Raw genomic sequence first — 21,139 nt, 5'->3', positions numbered from 1 at the left:
GGAAATGGAAAAGTGATTGTTGCTGATGATGATGTTGCTGCTGCCGGTGAGTGGCTTGAACCCTCTGCTGGATGTATCTCCCGTCGTAGGGCCTGTACAGCTTGCGGAATTCCTGCTTTTTATCCAGTCCTACTGCTTTTAGAGTGGCTAATTCAGTCTTCATCCAAGACATCTCGTCAGCATGTGAACCAAAAGGAGTGTTTCCTGAAAAAGGAGGGTTCAAATCCGATTCAGTCCAGTGAGGCGCAACCAGGATGATCTTCTAGCCCATATGCTATGTGCATAACCATGTGCTTCCAAATCGGAGGCATTTGCAGCAGCACTTCTATTTTGTTTCAATACTAGGCCCCCTTCATTAATCACCTCCAAGAAGTCCTGCCTTTCTTAGTTAATTTTTCACTGAATATGAATAATGAATCCCAGAGTAATCCACCATAGTGTCCCAAGAAAGCAGAAGAACCAGCCACTTTCATAAAAGATGATGATGTTCCACACACCTTTCTGCCCAGTGCATTCATGTGCTTACTTTCTTTGTCCGGTGGGACCAAAGAAAAGGATTAAGAAGCTGAAAGGTATTTTCTTGCAGCTGCCACTATCAGAGTTTGGAGGAGGATCAGCTCCGAGAAATAATGGATCTTGATCCGGAGCCTTATAAGTCTTAAGAATTCTAGATGTTGCTGATCTTAAAGAAGCTGGCGTTAGAAACGATTGCATGGCAGGTTCCAGACAGTCAGGGACTAGAGGCAAGAGTGGTCTAGAGGCTGTTCGGTGTTGCAGTCTCTCAAAAATAACAAATTATGTCGACACAGGCGGAATGTCAATGAGTTTTGTAGCACTTCTTATCATAACATTGCTAAATTGTCAATAGGTCATCAATCGATGAGACTCATTGTGGAAGAGTGCCTGAGAGAGTGGGAGAGTAATCTCTCACTGATGACCTTAACGTTGAAGGTCAGGATGGTATTTGTCTTCTGCAAGATCTGAATCTTCTGGAACTAGATCTGAGTCTAGTTGTTCTACGAGATCTAGAATGGTGTCATACTGGACTTCTAGATCTTCCACATGCTTGAGGGCTTCTACGATGTGTATTACCTGTAGCTGTTGGCAGTACTGTTACTGTACTGGGAGACACTCTAGATGATGGTATTCTTTTAGGTGATGGCGTAATAGGTCTACAAGGAGAATAAACCTGTGAATATTCTGAGTCTGATGTTGCCGGCACTGGCCTCTTACTGATTCTGAAGCCACCTTGGAGAAACATTCACAGGTGATGCAGATCTAGAAGGTGATCAAGAGTTTGCAGAGATCAGATTTATTGAAGTGATTTGGACATCTGGAGACATTTCAGCAGCCTGTGCTTCTGTTGATGTTACAAATTGCTCCCTCAATGTCATATGGTGTAATGGTTCCTTTATTTTCAACATCGACTGTGTTCCTGATGTCAAAGGGATATTTTCTGCAGTCTATTGCCTCAACACCGAGAAATGTCTATGAGCTGCCGGCGCTGACTTTACCGACGATCGTTGTCTTGAGTTAAAGAATGTCTTGATGTCAACTGGTGATGTCAAATGGCGACGTGTACTTGATGGTGAAGTAGTTCTTGACGTCAAGCGACGGGCATGTTACAACATTGATGGATGAATTGACCCCACTTTATTCGGAGCCTTCAACAGTGAACATAGAGGAATTTTCCTTGACGTCTGTGGGGTGTTTTTGACTGAGAGGAGGGCTCTTGAGAGGAAGAATTGTGTCCCTCAAGACCTCTTGCTGTTTCTCTCTCCTGCAGTCCATGCAGTCTGCTCTTTTCTCGGTCCTTCTAAGTGTGCTTGGAAAGCGTCTGACAGTAAGAACAGGAATCAGGGTGATGAGATTCTGGCAGACAAACTATACAAACTGCGTGAGAATCAGTGTGCGCCTTTTTATTGCCACATGAATTGCACTTCGCAAACAGTGAAGGCATTTTTAGACAGAAAAAAAATATATTTTCTGTCAAAAAAGTAGGCTAACAGTACTGTAAATACTGTTACCTGTGAAAGAAATCAATTTGAAAAGGTTTTATATAGGTTTTTCTGACAGACAAAAAACAGACTATTTGAATGCACATATGATATTTTACCACTCAAGATTGCTGCTATTCCCAATCAACCCCAATAGGCTGCTTTAGTCTAAATTGGCATGCTAAGGTTGCTAGTCCCTCCTTTGTGTCTGTGCTCTCCTTGTAATTTTTAATTCATTTGAATGCGCATAGGACATTTTACAACTCAAGATGGCTGCTATTTTTATTTGGCATAACAGGCCACCACCTTGAGCCTAAAACGGTACACGGAGGTTCTTAGTCCCTCCTTTGAATTTGCCATTTCTTGGCCAGGTCTGTAAATATGTTAGCTCGGGCTCAGTGTATGTGATCACGTTGGCGATATTTTATCTTCGCTTTCCCTAGGTTTACTGTTGTTGGTATAGATTTGCATATTATGATGGTTACGTTTTACATAGTGAGTTGGAGCTCATGGTACTTAATATACTGATAGAGATGAATTTCCTTTTGTGGGATTTAATGGATCACGGTGCAGTTACACTTTCAGTTACGATTATTACATTAGTTGTAAAGGGTTACAAATACGAACACCTACAGTTTAAGATGGTAGCCAGTCTAAAGCCCGGGGTACTCTACATGTTGTTATCACTGTTGGTCCGTCGCTGGTGTCACTGTTACTAAACGTGACTATAAATACGATGTTCAAGATGGAGGCTGTGCTGCACGCCGATCTGGAGCTCATGGTACTCCACGTACCATTTTTGGAACACTCTCCTTCGGTAAGATTGATATCTGTGGACAGCCCTGTATAGGTCTTTTGGTTGCTGAAAGAAATGCTTAGAAGGTTGAAAGACAACCCTTCACTGTATCTACTACACAGCCTTTTTGAATTAAGAACAGGGCAAACTGTAGTAACCCTGAGAAAGATGTTTTCAGAGGATCTATCCTAAACCAGCTCACCAGGAGTATACAGATTTGGTAGACAGGGGAAGTCCAGAATATATCACATTGATCTCGTCGGGTGAGAGCTCAAAGTGCTCAGATTACTCTGCTTCGTCTCCATGCATGAAGGTGTAGACTCTGAAAACCTGGGTGCTAAACCTGTCCTCCTAATAGAGGATAGAGACTTTCTGAGCAGTGGACGAAGAGGTGCTGTTGCAGTGATTTGCCATAGTTTTCCCACCACACCCTAATCACGCAATCCGAGGCAATTACAATGACATAAGCCCGCTCTTGGCGCATCTTCCTCAGAACTCGAGGAATCAAAGATGTAGCAGGAAATGCGTAGTCAAGTGGAAAATTCAAGATAAACCAAAATGTAGCCCATAATGTTCCCTGCAAGCTGTGGGGGGTACAGGGGGGGCCGGCCGCAACATCTGGGGGGGGGGGGGGGGGGGGGGGTGCGCTCGCAAGTGCTAAAATCCACGGGTTAGGGGGCGCAAATTACTTGCCTAGCCCCGGGTGCTGACAACCCACGCTACGCCACTGCCTGCAAGAATAATGAAGAACTTTGGCCAATGAGTGTTCCTTTGAGCTATGAATAGGTCTTGGACTATCTCTGGGTGAAGATGCCATTTGCGGTCGACCAGATGATGCAGAATGAGGCTGCCGGCTCTGGGGTTCACGGAGCCCATCAAATGACTGACTACCAGCCGCAGACGTTGTTGATGTGCCCATTAGCAAAGCCTCAAGGTTTCTGAACAGCTTCGCTTGTGCTTGTTAGGTACCACATGGCGTTGGTGTTGTTGGTCAAGATCTGAACTGATTGACCTGGAATGGAAGGGAGAAAGGCCTTGAGCACCAATATGCAAGACCTCATTTCTAGCAGATTGATCTGTAACCTCCGCTCTTCTGTCGACTAAAAACCTCTATCTCCAGGTCCTCCAGATGTGCACCCCGCCCAAACGTGGTGGTGTCTGTTACAAACTTGGTCACTGCTGAATGGTCTTCTTCCAATGAGGTTTTCTTCTTTCTTTTACCCACCTGTTTAACTCCATTAAAGTGCCCCTGGTGAACATAATCTATTCCATCAAGGCTCCCTGATGTTGAACCACTGTCTGCGGGGGCTCCACCAAACAGCTTTCATGTGTCAGTGTGCATGAGTGACTGGAGGATGCAGGAAGCAAACAAATTGAGCTAATGTAGGGCTTTCAGGACTGGAACATGAGACCCCACTGAAAATACTGAAAGCATTTTCTGAATGTTCAGATCCTCAGTGACGTACGCAAGACTAGAAGCCATATGGTATTCAGTACCTCCCAAAAAACTATGGGCATTGGGAGGGCTTCAGGTGAGATCTGGGATGAGTGATCGAAAATCCCAGGTTGTGCTGCAGTTAAATTGTCGAAAGGAGATGGCGCAACACCATCTCAGGCAAACTGCTTTGATGTGCCCGTCGTCTAGATGCAGGTATATTGCTCTCCTGTCATCTGAGATGTGCCTCTACCACAGCTACTTCTGTGCAAAAGCCAACTCAAAAAGAAGAACAAATTGGTAGAATCCACAACAAAACACAAGTATTTCCTATGGGCCTGAAGGGTCGGAAAAGTATGCATCCTGCAGGTCTCATGACACCAACCTGTCTCACCTTCAATGCCAGTAGAACCAGAGCTAGAGACAGCACGCTGAATTTGTCCTTTCTCAGAAACCAAATCAGAATCTCGAGGTCATGTATGGATCAGCTGAAGACTGCCGTCCTTGTTGGGAATGAGGAAGTACTGTGAATAGCAACCCTGCTCTATTTCTTGCTCTGACACTTTTTCCACTCTTTCTGCAGCACGACTGGCACTTCCTGCTTTGCGATCTGCTAATCATACAGGCTCATGTGAAGGGTGAAGGGGTACAACAGGGTATGTGACGGAGAAAGGGTATGGTATAGTCTACTATATGAAGGACCCAACAGTTTGAAGAGATGGCCCTCCAGAACTGTAGTAAAACGGATAGCCTTTGACATCACAACAGAGTTATTCTATCTGCTGGTGACAGGGAGCTAATACAAAGGTTTCCAGTCTGCGCCTGTAATATTTAAAGGTGAGGATGCAGGTGGAAGTATACGTCAGAAAGAACAAGTTTAAGATATTTTTCAAAGAGTCAAATAAACTTAGATAGGATCATAGTTTTTACACAGTAACAAGCAATCTGTGATGTTCAAAGCCCATTTAATTATAGCTTATAACTAAACATCATTATGACATTCGTCAACCTGTTATTCTCAGACAGCAAAGCAATAAAATAACCAAACAGAGTAGTAAAGTACCCTCTTTTTGGCATGTTACCTCCACATTTTGCCTGCTGTCAGCATGCTTTGACTGTTTTCACTGGGATTCTGCTAACAAGGACCCCAGTGATTGTGCTCTCTCCCTCTAAATTTGGTTGCTTAGGACTTTGCACAACCCACAATTGGCATACTAGTGCCCCCATATAAGTCCCTAGTATATGGTACCCAGGGCACTGGGGCACCGAGGGTTCCCCATGAGCTGCACCATGTATTGTGCCACCCATGGGATCCCATGCAAAATGCGTCTGCAGATTTGCCATTGGAAACTTGCGTGAAAAGGTGCATGCACCCGTTCACTACAGGTCTCTAAGTCACCCCTATGGTAGGCCCTCCTAGCCCGAAGGGCAGTGTGCAGGTACTTGTGTGAGAGGGCACCCCTGCATGAGCAGAGGTGCCCCTATGAACTCCAGCTTCATAAGTGCGGGGGAAGCCATTTACACATGTACTGGACAGGTCACTACCTATGTCCAGCTACATCATAGTAACGCTGAACTTGGGCATGTTTGCTATCATACATGTAGGAATAAAAACCCCAATACTGTTTCCAGTATTGGTTGTATGATTCCATGCACTCTGGGGGGCTCCTAAGAAGACCCCAGCATTGCTCCTACCAGTCTTCTGGGGTTTTCCGGGCAGCCTGCGCTGCTGCCACCCCTCAGACAGATTTCTGCCCTCCTTCTGCTTTACCAGCTCAGACAGACGAAGGCAGAACAAAGGTTCCCTGTGGGAGAGGGCGGTAACACCCTCTCCCTTGGAAATAAGTGTTACGTGGCTTGGGAGGGATAGCCTCCACAAGCCACTGGTATGCTTTGAAGGGCACACTGGAAGCCCTCCTTGGATAAAGGTGGCACCCAGAGCTCTTGCAGGGGGCCACTTGATTCTGCCATCTTGAATCCAAGGTGGGAAGAGGCCCCTGGGAGCATCTGAGTGGCCAGGTCAGGCAGGTGACGTCACAGCCCCCTCCTGATCGGTGGTCACCCTGCCAGGTGACCAATCCCCCTTCCTGGGCTATTCAGGGTCTCCCCTCTTGGGTGGGTCCTCAGATTCGATGTGCAAAATACCAGCAGGACTCCTCTGCATTGTTTACTTCATCTTCTGGCCACCGGGACTGCAAATGGACCCTCCAGGAACCCACAATCTGCGACTAATCCGCTCAGCAACATTGTTTCTTTAGCTCCTTCCAGCAACTGTTTATCCTCTGAGGGCGGCGAGTCTTCCGCCTGCACAAGTAGTAAGAATTTCCCTTGGAGTGAAGGAGTCACTCCTCTGCATCTGCAGGCACCAACTGTAACAACAAAAGGTTGCGTGGATCTGCTCTCCTCCAGAATTGCGTGGATCTTGCATCACAGGTGGTGGTCTGGAGTGGTCCCCTTGGTCCTCTCTAGCAGCTGTCCAACTTAGGAGGTGGTAAGCCCTTGCCTCTCCTTGCAGGACAGTATCCCTGTGCACAGCGACTCTTGCAGCTACCAAGTCTTGTATGCTCCTCCTTCAAGGGATCTTCAGGCTCTGTGTAGCCCCGGCCTCCAGCACTCCTTCCTGCCAATCACAGTCGCCCGCCTGGTGCTCCAGCGACATGGGCCTCACTGTGACACCTGTGACGGTTGCCTGTGGGGGCTGCCTCCTCTTTTTGTGACTCTCCCAGCTGCTCAGGGTCACCTCAGGCTCCCCTCCTTGGGTCGAGTACCCTGGACCTTGCTGGTCCTCTTCAGCCTTGCAAACCTTCTTCTCATTCTCTTACATTTGCCAAGGCTTGTTGGTGGTTTTTCAGCACCACTTACCGACTGAATCTCGAGCACTGACATGGAACATCACTTGCATCACTTCAGGGACTTCTCTTCATCTCCTGTGCTTTACTGCTGACCTTTTTCCTCTACTGTTGACCTGGTAGGGTAGTGGCTCCTGCCAAAACCGGACACTCCATAGTGAGCTGGACTTGGTCCCCTTCCCTTGCAGGTCCTCTTCTGTCAGGATCCACCTTTGGGTTCTTCCAGTCTTGGTTGGGTCTTGCATAATCGGTTTTCAAAGTTCTCCTTTTGGTTTTGGGGAAAACCAGGTACTTACCTCTGCTCTCCTGATTGCTGGGGGTCACTCTGGTACTCATCTCTTGGGGTGCCTAGTTCCTCCAGCTCCCTTCTACAGATTCCACATCTGTGGGTGGGGGACTGCCTTTCACATTCCACTTTCTTAGTATATATTTTGTACCTCCTCCAGGGCAGTCACTGTTTACCTATACTTTTGCCAATATTTATTGCTCTCTATGCTCTTTACTGATTGTTAATGTGTATATAATAGCGTGTTTTCTTACCACCATTTGGGGTATTGCTTATTCAGTATTCTAGTATTTGTGTTACTATAATAAAGTACCTTCATTTTTGTAACACTGTGTGGTTCTTTCATGTGTGTAAGTTCTATAGTGGTATTGCATAAGCTTTGCATGTCTCCTAGATAAGTCTTAGCTGCTCATCCACAGCTACCTCTAGAGAGTTGTGGCTTCTAGACACTACCTACACCTCACTGAGAGGGGATACCTGGACCTGGTATAGGGTGATAACACCATAGGTGTCCACCACATACCTGGCCAGCTTCCAACAAACAGTACTGACACAAAATAAATTATAAATCTCTGCAATGACAACTTCTCAGTTGAGTAAAGCATACGCTTGTAAGACAATAATATAGAAAATACACACTTCGTTCTAAGGTATAGGCAATTGGGAAATACGCAACAGGACATGAATGGAAGAATGCCATTTCTATTCTGAACTGGGCATAAGGGGGGGGGTCATTAGAAATTAAACAACATCATATAGATGAGCCTCAAACCACACGAGAGGCATCTATCATAATAAAGCATCCTAAAGTAAGGCCCACCAGCATGCCTACAAGTCTACCCCTTAATTAAGGGGTGAAGTCCCATAATAAAGGTGCTGCAGATGCAGTGCTGGACTGTCATGTGAAGCTCACAATAAGTAGCTCACCAAGCCGCTTTGGTGACCTTAGATAACCTCAGACTGATTGCATGTTCCAATGACACAGACAACAGATTTGGATGCCTGCCCTTTCGACTTTCAATGGTATTCTCTGTGCCTACTATGTTGACCACTTGTAACGAGGAAGCAGGGCTTGTTTCCAGAGAGGGAGATAGAGAAATTATTACCACATCCAAGGAAGGCAGCAGACATTGATATTACTGACTCCCAACTAGGGGAGGTAGCCACAAAAGTAACAATACAGCACCTCATGTAACTGGAATGAGTACACTCCTTTATCTAGGATCCATCGGCGGACAGGTCTGGTGTTAGGAACGGTCCACATGCCCTGCAGAGGAGGTGAGGAATAACCAACTCATCTAGTAGATGTCTGGATTTTGAAGCTTAGTTCAGAATAGCTGGTGCTCAAAAAACCATTTTTTCTGGTAAAGCAAATAATTAGATGTCTGGAGGCTGACCAATTACGATTTAGTCTCAAATATTAAATTCGTAAGAGGCCTAGCCCACTAGTGTGAAGCTGGGTATAAAATAGTGGCCTACGTTTGGTAAGGAGAACCTATGATGTGGGATGAACCACTGTAGGAAGTTGGCTCTGTATGCACTATTTCAAAGTAAGGAATAGTATGCACAGAGTCCAAGGGTTCCCCTTAGAGGTAAGATAGTGGCAAAAAGATAATACTAATGCTCTATTTTGTGGTAGTGTGGTCGAGCAGTAGGCTTATCAAAGGAGTAGTGTTAAGCATTTGTTGTACACACACAGGCAATAAATGAGGGACACACACTCAGAGACAATTCCAGGCCAATAGGTTTTTGTAAAGAAAAATATATTTTCTTAGTTTATTTTAAGAACCATAGGTTCAAATTTTACATGTAATATCTCAAATGAAAGCTATTGCAGGTAAGTACTTTAGGAACTTTGAATAATCACAATAGCATATATACTTTTCAAATAAAACACATATAGCTATTTTAAAACTAGACACTCAGTGCAATTTTCACAGTTCCTAGGGGAGGTAAGTAATTGTTAGTTCTTGTAGGTAAGTAAACCACCTACGGGGTTCAAGTTTGGGTCCAAGGTAGCCCACCGTTGGGGGTTCAGAGCAACCCCAAAGTTACCACACCAGCAGCTCAGGGCCGGTCAGGTGCAGAGTTCAAAGTGGTGCCCAAAACGCATAGGCTTCAATGGAGAAGGGGGTGCGTCTTCGGAGGGCAGACCAGGGGGTTTTGTAGGGCACCGGGGGGGACACAAGTTAGCACAGAAAGTACACCCTCAGCAGCACGGGGGCGGCCGGGTGCAGTGTGCAAACACACGTTGGGTTTTCAAATGGAATCAATGGGAGACCAAGGGGTCTCTTCAGCGATGCAGGCAGGCAAGGGGGGGGCTCCTCGGGGTAGCCACCACCTGGGCAAGGGAGAGGGCCTCCTGGGGGTCACTCCTGCACTGGAGTTCCGATCTTTCAGGTCCTGGGGGCTGCGGGTGCAGGGTCTTTTCCAGGCGTCGGGATCTGGGAGTCAGGCAGTCGCGGTCAGGGGGAGCCTCGGGATTTCCTCTGCAGGCGTCGCTGTGGGGAGCAGGGGGGGCAACTCTGGCTACTCACAGTCTCGTAGTCGCCGGGGAGTCCTCCCTGAAGTGTTGTTTCTCCACAAGTCAAGCCGGGGCGACGGGTGCAGAGTTGCAAGTCTCACGCTTCTGGCGGGAAACGCAGTTGTCTTTAAGTTGCTCCTTTGGAAACAAAGTTGCAGTCTTGGATGAACAGAGCCGCTGTCCTCAGGAGTTTCTCGGTCCTTCTAGAGCAGGGCAGTCCTCTGAGGATTCAGAGGTTGCTGGTCCTGGGGAAAGCGTCGCTGGAGCAGTGTCTATTAGAAGTGGGGAGACAGGCCGGTAGAGCTGGGGCCAAAGCAGTTGGTGTCTCCGTCTTCTCTGCAGGGTTTTTCAGCTTAGCAGTCCTCTTCTTCTTAGGTTGCAGGAATCTGAGTTCCTAGGTTCTGGGGAGCCCCTAAATACTGAATTTAGGGGTGTGTTTAGGTCTGGGAGGGCAGTAGCCAATGGCTACTGTCCTTGAGGGTGGCTACACCCTCTTTGTGCCTCCTCCCTGAGGGGAGGGGGGCACATCCCTAATCCTATTGGGGGAATCCTCCATCTGCAAGATGGAGGATTTCTAAAAGTCAGAGTCACCTCAGCTCAGGACACCTTAGGGGCTGTCCTGACTGGCCAGTGACTCCTCCTTGTTTTTCTCATTATCTCTCCTGGACTTGCCACCAAAAGTGGGGGCTGTGTCCAGGGGGCGGGCATCTCCACTAGCTGGAGTGCCCTGGGGCATTGTAACACGAAGCCTGAGCCTTTGAGGCTCACTGCTAGGTGTTACAGTTCCTGCAGGGGGGAGGTGTTAAGCACCTCCACCCAGAGCAGGCTTTTGTTTCTGTCCTCAGAGAGCACAAAGGCTCTCACCACATGGGGTCAGAAACTCGTCTCTCAGCAGCAGGCTGGCACAGACCAGTCAGTCCTGCACTGAACAATTGGGTAAAATACAGGGGGCATCTCTAAGATGCCCTCTGTGTGCATTTTTTAATAAATCCAACACTGGAATCAGTGTGGGTTTATTATTCTGAGAAGTTTGATACTAAACTTCCCAGTATTCAGTGTAGCCATTATGGAGCTGTGGAGTTCGTTTTTGACAGACTCCCAGACCATATATTCTTATGGCTACCCTGTACTTACAATGTCTAAGGTTTTGCTTAGACACTGTAGGGGCATAGTGCTCATGCACCTATGCCCTCACCTGTGGTATAGTGCACCCTGCCTTAGGGCTGTAAGGCCTGCTAGAGGGGTGACTTACCTATGCCACAGGCAGTGTGAGGTTGGCATGGCACCCTGAGGGGAGTGCCATGTCGACTTAGTCATTTTCTCCCCACCAGCACACACAAGCTGGCAAGCAGTGTGTCTGTGCTGAGTGAGGGGTCCCTAGGGTGGCATAAGACATGCTGCAGCCCTTAGAGACCTTCCCTGGCATCAGGGCCCTTGGTACCAGGGGTACCAGTTACAAGGGACTTACCTGGGTGCCAGGGTTGTGCCAATTGTGGAGACAATGGTACATTTTAGGTGAAAGAACACTGGTGCTGGGGCCTGGTTAGCAGGGTCCCAGCACACTTCCCAGTCAAGTTAGCATCAGTATCAGGCAAAAAGTGGGGGGTAACTGCAACAGGGAGCCATTTCTTTACAACCATGGATAAGAGATTCCAAAATACAGCAATATGAATAGCTCAATGACAACAAAACTCATTTCAGTAAGATATCTGCTCAGTACTCAGCATTCTCTATTTTTGCAAACATTTTTGCCAGCCACATAAGTGTAGCCCCAGACAATACTAAATGAGTTCTGAGTATCCAAATGCACAGCCAGTCAAATCACATGTCACAAAGCTGCTAGTCCATATAAGCAAATCAACAGTGTGTCATCCCTGACGGTGATTGGAAGACAAAAAAAATTATCTGAGGTGGTGTGGGCATTCCATCTATGGGTTAACAATGCTTAGAGAATGTAAATGAGAAAACAGATGGATACCTGAGATTCCCCTGAGCCTTCATCATCAAAGAAGTAACGCACAATTGTGCCATCTGCATGGCCTGAGAGGATCCCCTTCCCTGATATACTGCGAAGGAAAAAAAACAAATGTTTAGATAAAATAAGAACATCTCAAGAGGTGTCAATCAGAGGAAGAGGGGCTGGCTGGGAAGACCATATTCACATAACACCCAAAGAGTACAAGTGTGAACAAACTGCGAATACCTTTCATCTTTAGACGCACATAACTAGAGATAGTTAATTTGTGAATTTGGATCTGTAATTCTTGACTGCAGAAGAGCTTCTGTGTTCATCGAAGTTAAAATGTGGATATCAAAAAAAGCTTCATTATTTGAGCTATGATGGTAAGAAGTTGCACACAGTGGAGGGATAATACAAACTGCGAATGTGCTTGAAAACCCAGGCAGTGAAAAATTTACTAAGTATCTGAACAATGAAATAATGTATATATTTGTATTCAAAAGGGCACATGCAAATTGCTGCTTCTGTTACGACCAAGACGTCCTACTGAAAAAAGTTCTCCTGCTTACATACTGTTTACTGTAGCAGGATCACAGAGGATGCAATAGCACAATCTAACCACGTTTGCGTTTATTTTTTCAGTGCAGGTAATGAGACATCGCTGCAGGTGTTGTGTTTCAGCTTAAATACATAAATAATTGCTGATAGTTTATACAGGGAGTGCAGAATTATTAGGCAAGTTGTATTTTTGAGGATTAATTTTATTATTGAACAACAACCATGTTCTCAATGAACCCAAAAAACTCATTAATATCAAAGCTGAATATTTTTGGAAGTAGTGTTTAGTTTGTTTTTAGTTTTAGCTATGTTAGGGGGATATCTGTGTGTGCAGGTGACTATTACTGTGCATAATTATTAGGCAACTTAACAAAAAACAAATATATACCCATTTCAATTATTTATTATTACCAGTGAAACCAATATAACATCTCAACATTCACAAATATACATTTCTGACATTCAAAAACAAAACAAAAACAAATCAGTGACCAATATAGCCACCTTTCTTTGCAAGGACACTCAAAAGCCTGCCATCCATGGATTCTGTCAGTGTTTTGATCTGTTCACCATCAACATTGCGTGCAGCAGCAACCACAGCCTCCCAGACACTGTTCAGAGAGGTGTACTGTTTTCCCTCCTTGTAAATCTCACATTTGATGATGGACCACAGGTTCTCAATGGGGTTCAGATCAGGTGAACAAGGAGGCCATGTCATTAGATTTCCTTCTTTTATGCCCTTTCTTGCCAGCCACGCTGTGGAGTACTTGGACGCGTGTGATGGAGCATTGTCCTGCATGAAAATCATGTTTTTCTTGAAGGATGCAGACTTCTTCCTGTACCACTGCTTGAAGAAGGTGTCTTCCAGGAACTGGCAGTAGGACTGGGAGTTGAGCTTGACTCCATCCTCAACCCGAAAAGGCCCCACAAGCTCATCTTTGATGATACCAGCCCAAACCAGTACTCCACCTCCACCTTGCTGGCGTCTGAGTCGGACTGGAGCTCTCTGCCCTTTACCAATCCAGCCACGGGCCCATCCATCTGGCCCATCAAGACTCACTCTCATTTCATCAGTCCATAAAACCTTAGAAAAATCAGTCTTGAGATATTTCTTGGCCCAGTCTTGACGTTTCAGCTTGTGTGTCTTGTTCAGTGGTGGTCGTCTTTCAGCCTTTCTTACCTTGGCCATTTCTCTGAGTATTGCACACCTTGTGCTTTTGGGCACTCCAGTGATGTTGCAGCTCTGAAATATGGCCAAACTGGTGGCAAGTGGCATCGTGGCAGCTGCACGCTTGACTTTTCTCAGTTCATGGGCAGTAATTTTGCGCCTTGGTTTTTCCACACGCTTCTTGCGACCCTGTTGACTATTTTGAATGAAACGCTTGATTGTTCGATGATCACGCTTCAGAAGCTTTGCAATTTTAAGAGTGCTGCATCCCTCTGCAAGATATCTCACTATTTTTGACTTTTCTGAGCCTGTCAAGTCCTTCTTTTGACCCATTTTGCCAAAGGAAAGGAAGTTGCCTAATAATTATGCACACCTGATATAGGGTGTTGATGTCATTAGACCACACCCCTTCTCATTACAGAGATGCACATCACCTAATATGCTTAATTGGTAGTAGGCTTTCGACCCTATACAGCTTGGAGTAAGACAACATGCATAAAGAGGATGATGTGGTCAAAATACTCATTTTCCTAATAATTCTGCACTCCCTGTACAGTTTTACAAACATGCCTGTTCCTCATTAAAAAAACAGCACCACTCCATGTGTCTCAGGTGCTCTCCTCAACATTGATTGCTTCCTGATGGTCAGGGCAATGTCCAAAACCTTTCAGCAGCAGATGACAGGCACCCGTGATATCCCAATAAAATTACTAAAAGAATGGAATGCCCAGCAATCTCATATGCAGAAATATAATTCAGGATCCCAGGGTTTACCAGTCTCCAACATTCTTCCACATATTCTTGTGCGAACCCGATTAGAAACAAACCATATTTATATCCGAATCACAGACACAACTAGGCTTGGACAACAGAATCAAAATAACATCTCTGAGCTTCTTAAGACACCTGTTGCAGGGCAAGCTAAGCTTTATGTACATCAATAATACTCAAATATAGACTCTGCTGCTTGCAAGATTCAAATAAGAGACAGATCTCACTTACACAGTGTTGGAAAATGGGTTATTGGTAAGGGCAGGTAGGTACCTACAATTAGCAACAGGCCACTAACCTCCACTAAGGTCCAGTTAGGTCTCAGTAAATTAACCCCAGCTCAACCCTTGGTAGCTTGGCAACGAGCGTCAAGGCTTAACTTAGGAGACAGAGTGTAAAGCATTCAAATATCACAAAACACTAATTAAATAAAACACAACACAGGAAAAAGTTGAAAAATACAAAACCAATTTATAACAATAGATTATATTTTTATCTTTAAAATGACACAAAAACGAATAAAATTGGATAAGGGGAACCGGAGATCTGAATTTTTAAAGTATTATTGTTTTTTAGCGCCTAGAAACAAAAAGCGCCAATCGTGTCATCTGGTTGCACCTCGACCGGGGCAAAGTCAAAGTTTAAGGCCGACCGCGATGGAGCCCTGCTCGTCTACAGGCCGCGGGAGGCCTCGGTTAAAAGTTTACCTTCACACTTAGTCTCTTTTTTGAAGATTTTCTACAGCGGGACAAACCTGCCAGTCCAATCCAAACTCCTGGAGCCCTTCTCCGGATATGCGATGCGGGAATCCTCGGTGGAGATTTTTACCTTCGGACTTAGTCGTTTTTTCGAGGTGAAAATCCTTCGCCCGGGGTAAACCTGGATCTTGATCCGACATCCCTGGAGCCCTCCTCGGATACGCTGGCTGGGAGGTCCCGGTCAACTGTTTACCTTCGGACTTAGTCTTTTTTTCTGAGATTTTCTTTACCGGGACGAACCAGCAAATCAGGCCGGGTTTCGGTTGAGGCAAGCCGGCTAGAGTTGCAGTGGTGGGTCGGTCCCTCTATGGAGCTTTTTTTTTTTTCAAAAGTTCTCCAAACTTCTGGGGCTTCTCCCAGATGTCCTTTTAAGGTTCTTTTGAGGTCCACAGCTCACCCCAAGGGTCCAGAAGTTCTGAGATGGTCCTTGGGAGTGCAGACTACAACTCCCAGAATGCACCTGGCACAAACTCCTTTTTGGCCACTGGGCAGTGGCCAGCTGGTGGATTTCTTCAGGAGTTGGTGCAGGGGACTCTGGTTAGCAATTTTTCACCTGTAGCAAACAGGGAGTCCCTCCTTGAACCAGTTGAAGCCAGGCAAAGTCCTTCTTGTGGTGAAGCCCAAGTGTGCAGCCCTTCTGAGTGCAGGTTCCAGGTGCAGGCCAGGGGTCCAGCAGGGCAATCCTCCTTCTCCTTTGGTTCTTCCTTGTTGGAATCTGATGGGGATCTGAGGTGTGGGTGCAGGTCTGCCAGTTTTATCCTTGCTCCTGGGTGAAAAGCAGGGGGGTCCTGGTTCTCCAATCAGGTGTAGGGTCCTTCCCCCTGTGATGACCACTTCCTGGGAAGTGTGGCAAAAATCAATCCCAGGAGGCAACATTCTCCAAAAATCCATCATGGCTGAATCTGATTTTTGGAGGTTACATCTGGCTGAGCCCACCCACTGGTGTGGCTAAAAATCATAAACACACCCCTCTCCTGCCCTCTCCTAATCTAATCAAGGGGGCACCTAGTTGTCTGGGGTTGCAGAATGTGGGGGTGTTGCTGGTTGCTCCAAATGTCCTTCTCTGCCTTTGAAGACCAGTTTGGCAGCCCTCCCCCTTCCTGCCTCACCATATGCTGAGGGGAGATTCCCTCCCACAGGCACATTCCTTTGTGTGAAGCCAGGCCACTTCTCACCTCATTAAGCAGCCTGGCCAGGCTGCTAGAGACTGGCCAATCAGAGCACAGCAGTAAAAACAATGCAGGGCTGAAATTGGCAACTTTTCAGGTAAAGTTTAAAACTCTTTACCTGAAGAAGTTATATTAAATCCCACAACTGGAAGTTGTGGGATTTATTACAACAATTAATTTGATACCAAACTCTTGGTATCCATCATTTAAGGAGACTTTAAAAATTAGAATCAAGTCTCCCCATTCTAGCCTATGAAGGCCATTTACTACAATTAGTGAAAAACAAATTTGGCTGTTTTTACCCCACCAGGGCTTATAAAACTATTTTTATAAAGTCCCTGCTTATAGTTACATGGCACCCAGCCCTAGGGGCACATAGGGCACACCTTAGGGGTGACTTATATGTAAAAATAAGGTAGTTTAAGACTTTGGAACTACTTTTAATTCCAAAGTCGAATTTGCATATAACTTTAATTTAAAAGCAGCCAGCAAGGCAGGCCTGCCTTTAAAATTACATTGGGCACCTCAGCAGTGCACCTATGGGTGCACTACCTATGCTGTGGTTCCTAAACCTACATGCCCTACCATATACTAGGGACTTATACGTAGGTTAACTTAGCCAATTATAATTAGCCTAATTTGCATATCCATTTTACACAGAGCACTTGCCCTGGGACTGGTAAGCAGTACCCAGGGCACAGCCAAGAGTCAGTAACCACCAGTGTAAGGAAATGCCTCCTTGGCATGGTTGCCCCCTGACTTTTTGCCTTTGCTGATGCTATGTTTACAATTGAAAGTGTGCTGAGGCCTGCTAACCAGGCCCCAGCACCAGTGTTCTTTCCCTAACCTGTACTTTTGTATCCACAATTGGCAGACCCTGGCATCCAGATAAGTCCCTTGTAACTGGTACTTCTAGTACCAAGGACCCTGATGCCAAGGAAGGTCTCTAAGGGCTGCAGCATGTCTTATGCCACCCTGGAGACCTCTCACTCAGCACAGACACACTGCTTGCCAGCTTGTGTGTGCTAGTGAGGACAAAACGAGTAAGTCGACATGGCACTCCCCTCAGGGTGCCATGCCAGCCTCTCACTGCCTATGCAGTATAGGTAAGACACCCCTCTAGCAGGCCTTACAGCCCTAAGGCAGGGTGCACTATACCATAGGTGAGGGTACCAGTGCATGAGCATGGTACCCCTACAGTGTCTAAATAAAACCTTAGACATTGTAAGTGGAGGGTAGCCATAAGAGTATATGGTCTGGGAGTCTGTCAAACACGAACTCCACAGCACCATAATGGCTACACTGAAAACTGGGAAGTTTGGTATCAAACTTCTCAGCACAATAAATGCACACTGATGCCAGTGTACATTTTATTGTAAAATACACCACAGAGGGCACCTTAGAGGTGCCCCCTGAAACTTAACCGACTATCTGTGTAGGCTGACTAGTTTTAGCAGCCTGCCACAAACCGAGACATGTTGCTGGCCCCATGGGGAGAGTGCCTTTGTCACTCTGAGGCCAGTAACAAAGCCTGCACTGGGTGGAGATGCTAACACCTCTCCCAGGCAGGAATTGTCACACCTGGCGGTGAGCCTCAAAGGCTCACCTCCTTTGTGCCAACCCAGCAGGACACCCCAGCTAGTGGAGTTGCCCGCCCCCTCCGGCCAGGCCCCACTTTTGGCGGCAAGGCCGGAGAAAATAATGAGAATAACAAGGAGGAGTCACTGGCCAGTCAGGACAGCCCCTAAGGTGTCCTGAGCTGAGGTGACTCTAACTTTTAGAAATCCTCCATCTTGCAGATGGAGGATTCCCCCAATAGGGTTAGGATTGTGACCCCCTCCCCTTGGGAGGAGGCACAAAGAGGGTGTACCCACCCTCAGGGCTAGTAGCCATTGGCTACTAACCCCCCAGACCTAAACACGCCCTTAAATTTAGTATTTAAGGGCTACCCTGAACCCTAGAAAATTAGATTCCTGCAACTACAAGAAGAAGGACTGCCCAGCTGAAAACCCCTGCAGCGGAAGACCAGAAGACGACAACTGCCTTGGCTCCAGAAACTCACCGGCCTGTCTCCTGCCTTCCAAAGATCCTGCTCCAGCGACGCCTTCCAAAGGGACCAGCGACCTCGACATCCTCTGAGGACTGCCCCTGCTTCGAAAAGACAAGAAACTCCCGAGGACAGCGGACCTGCTCCAAGAAAAGCTGCAACTTTGTTTCCAGCAGCTTTAAAGAACCCTGCAAGCTCCCCGCAAGAAGCGTGAGACTTGCCCCACTGCACCCGGCGACCCCGACTCGGCTGGTGGCGATCCAACACCTCAGGAGGGACCCCAGGACTACTCTGATACTGTGAGTACCAAACCCTGTCCCCCCTGAGCCCCCACAGCGCCGCCTGCAGAGGGAATCCCGAGGCTTCCCCTGACCGCGACTCTTTGAACCTAAAGTCCCGACGCCTGGGAGAGACCCTGCACCCGCAGCCCCCAGGACCTGAAGGACTGGACTTTCACTGGAGGAGTGACCCCCAGGAGTCCCTCTCCCTCGCCCAAGTGGAGGTTTCCCCGAGGAATCCCCCCCTTGCCTGCCTGCAGCGCTGAAGAGATCCCGAGATCTCTCATAGACTAACATTGAAAACCCGACGCTTGTTTCTACACTGCACCCGGCCGCCCCCGCGCTGCTGAGGGTGAAATCTCGGTGTGGACTTGTGTCCCCCCCGGTGCCCTACAAAACCCCCCTGGTCTGCCCTCCGAAGACGCGGGTACTTACCTGCAAGCAGACCGGAACCGGGGCACCCCCTTCTCTCCATTCTAGCCTATGTGTTTTGGGCACCACTTTGAACTCTGCACCTGACCGGCCCTGAGCTGCTGGTGTGGTGACTTTGGGGTTGCTCTGAACCCCCAACGGTGGGCTACCTTGGACCAAGAACTGAACCCTGTAAGTGTCCTACTTACCTGGTAAAACTAACAAAAACTTACCTCCCCCAGGAACTGTGAAAATTGCACTAAGTGTCCACTTTTAAAACAGCTATTTGTCAATAACTTGAAAAGTATACATGCAATTTTGATGATTTGAAGTTCCTAAAGTACTTACCTGCAATACCTTTCGAATGAGATATTACATGTAGAATTTGAACCTGTGGTTCTTAAAATAAACTAAGAAAATATATTTTTCTATATAAAAACCTATTGGCTGGATTTGTCTCTGAGTGTGTGTACCTCATTTATTGTCTTGTGTATGTACAACAAATGCTTAACACTACTCCTTGGATAAGCCTACTGCTCGACCACACTACCACAAAATAGAGCATTAGTATTATCTATTTTTACCACTATTTTACCTCTAAGGGGAACCCTTGGACTCTGTGCATGCTATTCCTTACTTTGAAATAGCACATACAGAGCCAACTTCCTACATTGGTGGATCAGCGGTGGGGTACAAGACTTTGCATTTGCTGGACTACTCAGCCAATACCTGATCACACGACAAATTCCAAAATTGTCATTAGAAATTGATTTTTGCAATTTGAAAAGTTTTCTAAATTCTTAAAAGTCCTGCTAGGGCCTTGTGTGTTAAGTCCCTGTTTAGCATTTCTTTTAGAGTTTAAAAGTTTGTAAAAGTTTGAATTAGATTCTAGAACCAGTTGTAGATTCTTAAAAAGTATTCCAACTTTTAGAAGCAAAATGTCTAGCACAGATGTGACTGTGGTGGAACTCGACACCACACCTTACCTCCATCTTAAGATGAGGGAGCTAAGGTCACTCTGTAAAATAAAGAAAATAACAATGGGCCCCAAACCTACCAAAATACAGCTCCAGGAGCTTTTGGCAGAGTTTGAAAAGGCCAACCCCTCTGAGGGTGGCAACTCAGAGGAAGAGGATAGTGACTTGGAGGACAATTCCCCCCTACCAGTCCTATCTAGGGAGAACAGGGTCCCTCAAACCCTGACACCAAAAATAATAGTCAGAGATGCTGGTTCCCTCACAGGAGAGACCAACACCTCTGAAATCACTGAGGATAGCCCCAGTGAAGAGGACATCCAGTTAGCCAGGATGGCCAAAAGATTGGCTTTGGAAAGACAGATCCTAGCCATAGAGAGGGAAAGACAAGAGATGGGCCTAGGACCCATCAATGGTGGCAGCAACATAAATAGGGTCAGAGATTCTCCTGACATGTTGAAAATCCCTAAAGGGATTGTAACTAAATATGAAGATGGTGATGACATCACCAAATGGTTCACAGCTTTTGAGAGGGCTTGTGTAACCAGAAAAGTGAACAGATCTCACTGGGGTGCTCTCCTTTGGGAAATGTTCACAGGAAAGTGTAGGGATAGACTCCTCACACTCTCTGGACAAGATGCAGAATCTTATGACCTCATGAAGGGTACCCTGATTGAGGGCTTTGGATTCTCCACTGAGGAGTACAGGATTAGGTTCAGGGGGGCTCAAAAATCCTCGAGCCAGACCTGGGTTGACTTTGTTGACTACTCAGTGAAAACACTAGATGGTTGGATTCAAGGCAGTGGTGTAAATAATTATGATGGGCTGTACAATTTATTTGTGAAAGAACACCTGTTAAGTAATTGTTTCAATGATAAACTGCATCAGCATCTGGTAGACCTAGGACCAATTTCTCCCCAAGAATTGGGAAAGAAGGCGGACCATTGGGTCAAGACAAGGGTGTCCAAGACTTCAACAGGGGGTGACCAAAAGAAAGGGGTCACAAAGACTCCCCAGGGGAAGGGTGATGAGACAACCAAAACTAAAAATAGTAAAGAGTCTTCTACAGGCCCCCAAAAACCTGCACAGGAGGGTGGGCCCAGAGCCTCTTCACAAAACAATGGGTACAAGGGTAAAAACTTTGATCCCAAAAAGGCC

At 46.5% G+C, this 21,139-nt stretch overlaps 1 protein-coding gene across 2 annotated transcripts in view; it reads right to left on the bottom strand.

The window, feature by feature from the left end:
- IFT172 (intraflagellar transport 172) overlaps positions 1-21,139 on the bottom strand; it is a 589,829-nt gene that overhangs the window by 502,288 nt on the left and 66,402 nt on the right. For both annotated transcript variants that reach the window (XM_069233572.1, XM_069233571.1), the window contains exon 7: positions 11,866-11,953. In XM_069233572.1, coding sequence (XP_069089673.1) covers positions 11,866-11,953 — 88 coding nt within the window. The remainder of the gene's footprint in view (positions 1-11,865; positions 11,954-21,139) is intronic.

This window comes from Pleurodeles waltl, chromosome 5 (genome assembly GCF_031143425.1).
Source record: "Pleurodeles waltl isolate 20211129_DDA chromosome 5, aPleWal1.hap1.20221129, whole genome shotgun sequence".
Classification (NCBI taxonomy): Eukaryota; Metazoa; Chordata; class Amphibia; order Caudata; family Salamandridae; genus Pleurodeles; species Pleurodeles waltl.
The sequence above is the reverse complement of the archived record's forward strand: the minus strand, read 5'-3'. Positions and strand labels throughout refer to the sequence as shown.